Below are 10,821 nucleotides of genomic sequence, written 5' to 3'. Positions count from 1 at the left end.
AATTAGAAATCAAGGACCAGCACATATTAAACGGATATATCTTGCATTGATAGAGATCGATTCAGAAACAGAGCTTGTTAAGGATTGTATGATAAAATGGGCCCAAAACATTCAGGAAGTTATTACAATGGACACGTGGGAAAAGATCTGGGTGAGGAATGTAAAATTCACTCAAGCTCAAAGTTTAAGAGAGAACTTTTACAAAATGTTTTATAGATGGCATCTAGATCCTAAAAAGCTTGCAAGTATGTATCCGAATTATCAGCCTAAATGTTGGAGGTGTGGTGATGAAGAGGCAACATATTTTCACATATGGTGGACATGTAAAAAGGTCAAGGCTTTTTGGATAAAAGTCTGGTGGAATATGCAGAAGATTTTTAAACGGAGGATAAAGTTTTGTCCGCAATTTTTTTTGTTGGGAATAATTGTTGACGCTACAGTTGTGGACTCTAAGTTGATGTTGAATTTAGTTACGGCAGCAAGACTTTTGATAGGTCAATATTGGAAGAAAGAGGAACTGCCGACTATACAAGAGTGGATTTTAAAGGTTTCCGACTTGGCAGAGATGGCGAAGATTTCGGCCTATTTGAAAGATTACTCGCAAGAACATTATATTATGGAATGGAGAAAATGGATTGAGTTTATCCAGAATAAGTATAGGGTCAAGAAGTTTTATCTAGCATTTGAATAAGTCTTCTTTCGTTTTCTTTTTTCTTTTTTTATTTTGTCTTCTATATATATTTAATAATGCTAAGTTTTGTTTGATCCTGTATAAGTTAGAGAGTGATGGATTTTAGAATTTATAGTTGTTAGTATATGGTTGTTTATGATTGCTTTTTTATATATATATACCTTGTATTTAGCTCTGGGAAGTCCGGGGGGGGGAGGGGGGTTAGGGGGAGGTGGGGGGGGAGGAGGGAGGGGGGGAGGGGGGGAAGGGGGGAGGTAGGGAGGGGAGGAGGGAGGGGGAAGGGGGTTTTTTAAAGGAAAACTGTATTTTTAAAACTTTTCAATAAAAAAAAAAATACTGCTTCTGTTTCATTTATGCCCACTTAAATGCTTACCACTATATTGAGGTGGTATACAGCATAATGTACTGCACTGTACCTCATTCTTTATTTGGAAATAGAAATGCTGCTTGATGCCATTTTTCAATTGAATTATAGATTTATTAAATGTATTAATATAAACTCATGTCTTCTATATAAAGGCTGTTTATACTCCTTAAAGATGATCCAAGTGTGCCAATTGATACAAGATACATCTTCCAAATACATACATTTGTCATTAAACTGATCTAGATGATGCTAAAGTTTCACCCTCTTTCTTGTATTCCCTTAACCCCATTAAATAGCATTAAATAAAGGGTTTATTTAGGACAAGTAAAGGGACAAGTAAATATACTTGATTACAGCTTTATAATTAATATTTTGATTGCATTAAATATGCTTTGTATCATAATATCATGTTGCCTTGATTCCTGATTGTGATGAACAGGATTCCTTGTATTTATTGATAGGATCACAAACTGCAATAGTGACTATTTTGAAAGACAGTTTAATGGTTAGCTGATCCAGAATATCAATAGTTTTCTTGCTGTTTTCCTGCCATTTTCAAAATAGGATTATCCCAGAATGTCAGTTTCTCTTGAGAAAAGGATTAGATTTAAACTTTCTTCCTAACCTCATTCAAACGTGTTACAACTGTTAATAGTGAAAAAATAATTTGAGTTCTGGTTAAACTAGAGCCAAGCTTCTAGCAAAAGTGAAAGGAATATTTGTGCTCTTAATGTTTTTTAAGATAAGTCACTTGATATCAAACTTAATAATGAACATTGTATTCATTTTTTCAGTTTTTAAAAAACACATGTTGCAAACTGTGTAATATATTAAGAACACTTTAACTATTGTTGGCAAAAAGAATATTACAAATAATAACTGTAAAGTCCTGCCATTTATAATTTATCACTGCATATCTAATAGAAAAAGAATATGAAACAAATTTCCTACATAAATATGAAAGAAAATGTTATATGGAAAAAGACATTCCTTAAGATATCTAGGTCTGTAGGGCAAGGATCCATTACTTGAGGATACAGCATTACATGCAGCTACAAAAACTTTGAATATGGTTCTCGGAGATCTCAAACATTTTTATCAAATTATAACTTGATAACTTGAAATATGACAGAAGAGGATTTTTTTTGTTTTTTGTTTCTTATGTTAATTATATTTAATTGTAACTAAGTAAATAAATCAAAATTCACATTTGTTTTTCAAATGTGCACAAAAAAGTTGACACCCCAGTTACAAGTGCTTCAAATAATTCTTAACTACTGCTACCATCTGAATATATAAAGGACAATAACAGACCATTAAGTAAATTTTGGATTTATGATTATATAAAACGTAAAAATTAATTTTTAAAAAACGTTCAATTTTTCCAAAAAAATATCCAAAAATATTATTTCCACAGTCCAGAATCAGAAGCTTTTTCTCTCAGATTAGGAGACGTCATACAGTTAGTCGTTTTTAACAAACTGTGACAGTTTGAGGAGACTTATGACCGGTCCTTGCAGTTGTGACTGTTGCAACATTCCTGCAGTCACATGATCATGTTTCGAGTGGTTGGCAGTAAGCTTGTAGTTATGTGATTGCAACCTTGGCTTTCAGCTTCTGACAAGCAAAGACAATGAGAAGATGGCAGGAGGTTCCAAAAAGCAATCATGTGACATCATTCCTAATGACCACATAGGACTTGCTTAATGATGACCACAGGAATGCTACAACTGCCATTGTAATTCAGTGTGATCATAGGGCATCACACTTTAGAACGGCATCACTTAGTAACGCAGTCCTAATTGCCATTGGTAGCAAGGACTACTTGCATAGGTACTCAGTGTTGCCTTTTAGACTGGTTTTGCTTTGAGCATAAGTTAACTTACATTCCCCTCCTCCCTGAACAGCTCCACGTACAGTTTCACATACTGTCTTGTTAGTTCTGATGGTCCTAAGATTGCTACTTGCTGTTTCCTCTGATGCTGTAGTCCAGATGCTCCCAACCTTTTCTATACCCCGCATTCCTAGAACGCTTCTGATATATTCTCGCACCCCTTACAAAGGTTCGAAATAACGGCAACAAATTATGCATATGCACTATAATTTTGAAATCCCAAGTTTTTGCACCCCTTGGATTATCATCTCGCACCCCCAGGGTGGTGGGAGCACCCCTGTTTGGGAAGCCCTGCTGTAGTCCAAAGGATAGCGTTGGGAACTGCAGAAACCAGACAGAAATACAGGCAATTAATTTGGAGACCTGTCATGATGCAAAAAGTTTGACTCCAACTACTCTTTGGGATCATTGGAAAAGATAATCTACCTTCAGTGATTGGTTGATAGAATTTATATGAGAAATCATTGATGGCATTCTAAAATAAGAGTCCAGAGTTTGTCACTGATTGGTAATCAAGTCAGATTTAAGTTTTAAAATCAGACAGTAGATCCTGCAGCTAGTCCTGAACTTATTACCAGTCACTTAGCTACCATTTTAAGTTACAATGCAACCTGAAAAAGCTACTTATGACTCAGATGTCCTGTCTCGGGCCAAGCACACGCACACACCCATGAGGCAGTTGCAAACTTTTAGTTATAACGTGTAACAAAAAGCCATGTTCCAATGCATGTAAAGTAACCAAGTTCCCACGTGTCTAGCAGCTTGGATAAATAAAGAGTTCCAAGTTCCAGGAAGTCAGCATAAGAGGGGTCAGATGGTTCTGGAGTCGAAGGCATAGAAGAGGTTGTGGACAGGTCGGTTCCCAAAAGCATGAGGCAAAGGGACAAGGTGAGACGAGGTGAGACAAGGCAAAGTGAAATGAGGCAAGGCACAAAGAGTTGGAGTAACAAAGGATTTTTTTTGACATCATTTCTAATTCCAAGCTCCTCAGAACAGCCCAGTGTGTCTCATTTGGGAAAGTAGGGTTGCTTTCTCACAAGTAGCCTCACTGACCTCCATTGCTCTTCCCTACACTTTGCTCTGTGTGCCCTTGCATTGGAAAGGGGTGGCAGTTCATCTTCCTCACTGCATAACAGCAGCAGCTGTTCCCTCTGTCTTTTGACCAGCCCCACCTCTTCTGCCACTCAATTGGCTGTTCAACTGGTGCCAACTGCTTGCCTTCCATAGATACCTCAGGAGCTAGCTCCATGTCATCATCAGATTCAGAATCTAAAGCCTTCATGATACTGGATTCAAAGTTCCAATATTTGGGTGCCCTCTTCTGTCACATAACTCATATGTTGAGCTGTTGGCAACTGACCCATATTTAGGGCTGCTTCCAGTGTCCTGCAGTCATGTGACCATGATTTATAGGTAGTCCTAAACTTGGTACTGTAATGGAGTCTGCCCAATACAATTGTAGGTCATTGAAGTCATGAAGTGAGGTGTCCATGTGGAGGCCTTGCTCAGTTACTGCTGTCCCAGCCTTCCCAGATGTGGTTGCTAAAAGAATAGAGCAAAAGAAGAAAGGAAGCTTGGGATCACGATGATTCGAGCTTCCTTTCTCTAGCTCAGCATGCTGGCCCTCCCTCCCTCCCTCCCTCTCTCTTTCTCTCTTTCTTTCTTCTCAGGGCAGGAAGCTGGTGTGATGCACTGTATAAATGATACTAGGAGAGTTTCATGTTTCGGCAGCAGCATTGTCCTATCTGCCCTGGACTTTCTAGCCCGCAGCAGGGAGGGGAGCTGGTGCACTATGCTGTAAAAACAAAGCAACTTGCAACCTTCCCTGCTGGCTTCCCAGTTGACCAGAAGCTAGAAGGGAAGATTGCAAATGCCAATCACATTTTCACAGAGGGCTTAGCAAACTATTGAAAGTGTGCAACCACAAGCCAAGAGCCCAGATCGCAATCACGTAGCTTCAGAGGCACTGCATGGCCATAATTTCAAGCAATGGTTGCAAGCACCACTGTAATTTAAACAGTAATTGACTGTAATTGAGGACTACCTGCATGACAGTTTTGCTGGAAACTGGCATTTATTTCTGATTTCTGGAAAAATCGCCCAATAATGATCAATAAGTTCACTTAACAATCATGGCGTCTACTTAACAACCACTACAAAAAATTATAAAATTGAGCATGGTCACATAAGTCATGACCATCATGTCTTATGACCAAAATCGTGGGTTCAATTATGATCATAAGTTGAGGACTACTTATTATGTACTTGCATATAATTTAGGGTAAGATATGATAATCTGGTTTTTATAAATTGTGTTGGTCTTGCACTCTGATTATGGTTTTGTTTCTTCTAGTATCTCCTGAGGCAGTTGGATTTCTATCAGCAGTTGGGGTACTTATCATCTTGCTGTTGATTCTTTTTCTGTATATTAACAAGAAGATGTGTTTTGAAAATATTGGAGGTCTCCCAGACCTTAATTCCCATTGCAGTTCCCAAAAAAATTCACAGGACAAACTGCGTAAGTATAAAATTCTGCAACATATGATTTTGAAAGACGTAGAAAACTTCTAGGGCAGTAATGTATCATGGAATGAAAGTTTGGTTGAAATAAAAACATATCTGGTAAACTCAATATTTTTATCAATGTGTCTATAGTGCTTGGTCATTATTATTTATTTAGGGAAATTATTTTATTTTATTTAGTTGAAGTGTTGAGCTTTTAAAACATTTGGAAAAAAAAACACTTTCCTAAATACAATTAATAAACTATACCATCATACTAATATATAGCAAAACAAATGTATTTTCCAAGATATATGGGAGAATGTTCTTATAGATGACTCAATATAAAGAAAGCTAGAGACTATCCAACCGAAGCTAAGATTAGTTATTGAGTTATTTCCTTTCTGATACATTGTCCTTTCTGACTACTGAGTGCACCATCATAGCCCTGACCTGGATGTTGCTGCAGTGTCTCAAAACACTACATCTAACTAATGAGTATGGTGGATGGGTTTTAACTTTTATTTACATTGAGTGCAACCAGAAATTAGATAAACCCATTAATTTAAATTAGGCTTTTATGTTTATATTTTGTTTAGATCATATCCATGCCTTTAGAATGTTTGCAGTCTGGAATGAAGTTATATTAGGGCATAACTTCTAGTATAAGTTCTTTATACTAGGAAAAAGGCAGGGGATGCATGTTATTAATTATTGTTTTGTAGTAACCCAAAGCATATTCATTTTGGTATATTCTTTAAATATTTAAACTTTTCCTTTGCAGGTGTAGAATAAAATCCAGTATCTGCTGTTCAATATTTTAAATATCTGGTTATATGTAGTTCATGTTTTACTATAATATTGTAAAAATCCTAGAAAAGGATTGATTCTGGCTTCATAAAGAAAATATCTTTTCCTATTTATTCCTTTCAAGATAATCAAACCAGAAGACTAATCTTAATTGCCCTTTAGTTAAAGATAAATAAATTGTTGGAGTGACACATTCACAATATTGTGATTTTTTGTAACATATTAATTTATTAGTATACAATTGAAATATGTCATTTTTCAAACATTTGCAACAAAATCTCAGAGTTCCTTCTGTGTCTTCCCTGGTTGACACATTAAGTAACGCTGTAGATGATTTTACTAGTGCTGTTGGTGATGTCAGCTACACAGTAGCTGACTCTATTACAGAGCAGGTAACAAGCATGTTGAGCAGTTTTCAGACAGAATGCACAACTAGTAGAGTGCAAGAAGGTAAACTTCTGCCAGACAAAGATAAAAAAGTGACCTCACTAAATAACGTTAAAGAAAATTTTGTGAGAGAAGAATGTGTACCAGAAGAAAAACACAGACAAAGTGCTTCTTCAGAAATATGTACAGATGATGGTAGGGGGCTTTGTCCTGATAAAGGCAAAGTAGATTCTCAGCAAAATGTTCCTGAACCAAAGAATTTTTTTATTGAGACAAAAATTTGTGAGTCACATATAAAACATGCTCAGTGCAAAATTAACTACCGGTACTTAGAAAAACAGATACCAAAAGATTGTAGAGAGAATTACGGTACTTATAAGCCAGAGGAATTTCTTAATCATGAATCAGGTAGACAGTCACATACTGTGTCAAACCAATCTAATGAAAGTGTGTGTGAAAAAATAAAGCCAAACCCAACGGAACTTGACTTGAAAAACACTAAAGAAGTACATAGTATTTCATTCAGGAATTTGGAAGAAACTGAGGAACAAACACTAGAACTGTCAGACTCAAGATCTGAAAAACTAAACCGTTGTCATGAAGTAAAAGGAAACAAATACAAGACACTTGTGACAAAGCAAGAAGAAAATGTAACATCTGATATTTCAAAGGAAAAGAATAAGTACTCAGAAAGTTTTTTAAAAGAAGTGAGTAGTAAGAAGACACCAGAAAAAGGTGAGGTGTCATATCATAGCCATACTTAATTCATTCAGCCTTTCCAGATCTTTTACTACATTCTTCTTAGCTGTTTTATGGAATTCATGTATCTATAAAACAGTTCTTTTTATGAGATGTGTATTTTTCTAGAACTGTAGCTCTATTTTTATGAACGAAAAGTACAATTCATAAAATGGCTCCTTCTCTTCTTTCACCACTTACAATTTTGTCTCTGTGGCTCAGAAGGGCTCTCTAATAAGACTGTGTAATATTTGGATTTGAAGGCATAAAGGTCCTCCAGAGTATGTAGCAGCACAAATTTAATATCTGTCTCCTGCCACTCCTCGAAATACGCTATGTTTTTGTAGAAAAAGATGCTGTGCAGCCTCCAAAAGAAGATGCATTTTGTTTAAGGAATGGTAGATAGTTACTCTTTTTTATGTTCCCAGGTATTCCAAAAATATCATTTTGTGTTCAAATCCAAAGTAATATACACCCCCAGTTTCAAATCCTTTTGAGAGGTTTTCAGGCAACAACAGAGGTTCAGAGAGTCAGTGAAAAAATGATTACCTAAATTGCATTATATTCTTGCTAACACTGTATACAATTTCTGAATACTGATTTGCACAATTTACTGGCATACCTCTAAGATGGTGAATATCTGTAGCTCGGGTGTAGGATGAGGGTGAAGATTCGTTCTCCCACAAGCTTGGAGAACAAGCTTCACCCTCATACCTCTAAGGTTTCAAAACATTTTTTCTGTACTAAACATTGCTATTTATCTTAAATACCAGCTATTGAACTTTTTTCACATTTTACCTCTGTTTTTCCTTGATCTTTGTATGTATCATATTGAATAAAAATAATACTTTCCATAGTTGACAAAGCATGCCCAGTTCATGAATTGCTGGCCGTGTGAGCCCTTCTTTCCGGTCTCATGAAGAAATTGCAACATAGGAGCATGGGAAGAAGGCCTCACATGGCCAGCTGCTGCCTCATGAAGAACCAGGCTGGATATGCTTGGTCAGCTGGAGCAATGGAATGCAAGGAGGCAGGGGTGGTGAATGCAGGGAGGCAAAAAGCCAGAAATGGGGTGAATTAGGTGGGTGTGGGGAGTAGAAGCCCCTGTGCCGTCATAAGTGTGAGCAGACTACAATGGCTTGAATTTTCATCACATGTCCACAGTGGTGCTACAACAGCATAACTTTGGGGACCAGGCGTAAGTACCATTAGTGCAGAGCTGCTTTAACTTTGAACAATCACTGAACAAATGGTTGTAATTCAAGAACTACCGGTACCCATATGAATCTCTCAGAAATAATAGTAAAAGAGAACCTACATAGAAATTATGAAGTCATAATGAAGTCATTCTCCTGCTTGGTAAGAAAAAGATTTGCTTTAGACATACAACTCCTGATGACTTCCTGGAATCATCCATTAGTCTGCATAGCAACAATATAGAACTAGTTTCTTATTGTTTTCTTTCTCTGTATTTTTTGACTTCCCAAACTAGCTTGCAGCCTTGGAATTTTCTTGCGATCTTCTTTTCAAATATTAATAAGATCTGATCCTACTGACGTTTTCTGCTAAAAAAACAACAACTGTAAACAGGTTTTGTTAATAAAAATATGTATCCAATAGAGAGAATAATGTAAACTACTTATTTCAATGTTATTTATAAATCTGATACCCTTTCTAGAAAGAAAAGTAAGAAATTCAGTGAAATATTGGGATGGGACAAAATAAAACGCAAATGGAGGAATTAAATGATATCAAAAAGCTACAAAACAACAGAGATAACCCTGATATTCCTTTAGAACCTGATTATTTCTCCACTAGAGGTTTTGTGCTTTCTGAAGCATTAATAAAACTAATAAATGAATACATTTAGTTGATTGTCTGGTTATTTTGATATTTAAGCTACTCAGTGTCTAGCCAAATATAACAAATATATCACCATCTGTTAATTTTTTTCTCTTTTCCCAAAATAGATAACTTATATAGAAATAAAGACCAGCATGGTTCATCATCGGAGAGTGAAGATGAGGCACTGGGTAAATACCATGAAGCCTTGTCAAGAACACAAAATTCATGGCCACCAGCAGGCGACAGTAGACAACAGAAAAATTATCTTTGGGAAACCAGACAAAAGTATAGTCCTTTGTCTGCAGAATATGATGGGTATAGTAGTGAAGCCTCTGTAGATGAAGGTATGACATGATTTGCTATAGTTCTTGTTTCTCATATTAAAAAGTATTTTAAAGACATTGCATTTGTAAGATAAAAATTATAGATAACAGTACACCCTAAAAATGACTGTACTTTGGAAATAGTTTAGGATTTGTGGGTAAAAAAACCTGGATGTTTAAAATGTGTTTGTTTTCTGAGTGCTTAGTATATGTAAAGTCAACCTGAAAGAAAGCAATAAATGTGAAATCTTGGTTTAAAAGACCAGTTGGTAAAGAAGGTTGTCTGTTATTCTAATCGTTCATTCATCAGAACAATTTTCTGTCAATTGCATGAGAACAACATTATGAGCATTGATGCAAATTACATTATGTCAATTTATGTCAATTTCATGATTTAAATAAATGACATTTTTTTCATTCAAATTTTTATTTTCATTACAGAAATGACAAAGTTGTATAATGATGGCATACTGCAAATGACATAAATTGCTATGGAAATTTGCATACAAACTTTATTGTAAAATAAAGGTATCACTGAATTTTAAAATACCTGATGGAGCACTTCCTGCTAGCTTTGGAGCTTACCAGATTGCCCCTGCTGCAAGAGGAGGAACAACCTATTCAGTTAATCCATCCTAACGTGGTGGCTCAGTGGGTTAGGACGCTGAGCTTGTTGATCAGAAGGTCGGCAGTTTGGCGGGTCGAATCCCGAGTGCCGCGTAGCATAATGAGTGCCTGTTACTCGTCCCAGCTTCTGCCCACCTAGCAGTTCCAAAGCACGTAAAAATGCAAGTAGAAAAATAGGGACCACTCCGGTGGGAAGGTAACAGCGTTCCGTGCGCCTTTGGCGTCTAGTCATGCCGGCCACATGACCACGGAGACGTCCTCGGACAAGCGCTGGCTCTTCGGCTTTGAAACAGAGATGAGCACCGGCCCCTAGAGTCGGAAACGACTAGCACGCGTGTGCAAGGGAAACTTTACCTTTACCTTTAACTGCCTGATAGACCTGATAGTTCCAGAGGAAACTTGGGCTAAGTCCTGCAGCTCTGGTCTATGCTTCAATCGAGGCCTTAGTCACTGTTTAGAATGAACAAGGGACAGCAGCCTTATAGATTATGCCTATGCAAACTCTCTATGTGGTTGGAGCCCAGATGTCCCTCTGGTTCTCAGAGGAACTCTGGGAGATGAAGTTTCATAAGAGATGCTTATATTGTCTCTGGTGGAAGATGAAGAATGGTTCTGACCAGATAAAGTAAGAGCCTTT

The 10,821-nt window shown here is 36.8% G+C and overlaps 1 protein-coding gene across 1 annotated transcript in view; it reads left to right on the top strand.

The window, feature by feature from the left end:
* Positions 1–6,512: 6,512 nt before the first annotated feature.
* SYT14 (synaptotagmin 14) overlaps positions 6,513–10,821 on the top strand; it is a gene marked incomplete at its 5' end in the record, with an annotated part of 68,104 nt that continues 63,795 nt past the window's right edge. The window contains 2 exons of the mRNA XM_081314270.1: positions 6,513–7,386; positions 9,360–9,578. Coding sequence (XP_081170396.1) covers positions 6,513–7,386; positions 9,360–9,578 — 1,093 coding nt within the window. The remainder of the gene's footprint in view (positions 7,387–9,359; positions 9,579–10,821) is intronic.

Source organism: Vipera berus (genome assembly GCF_964194415.1).
Source record: "Vipera berus genome assembly, chromosome: 1".
Taxonomy (NCBI): Eukaryota; Metazoa; Chordata; class Lepidosauria; order Squamata; family Viperidae; genus Vipera; species Vipera berus.
The sequence above is the reverse complement of the archived record's forward strand: the minus strand, read 5'-3'. Positions and strand labels throughout refer to the sequence as shown.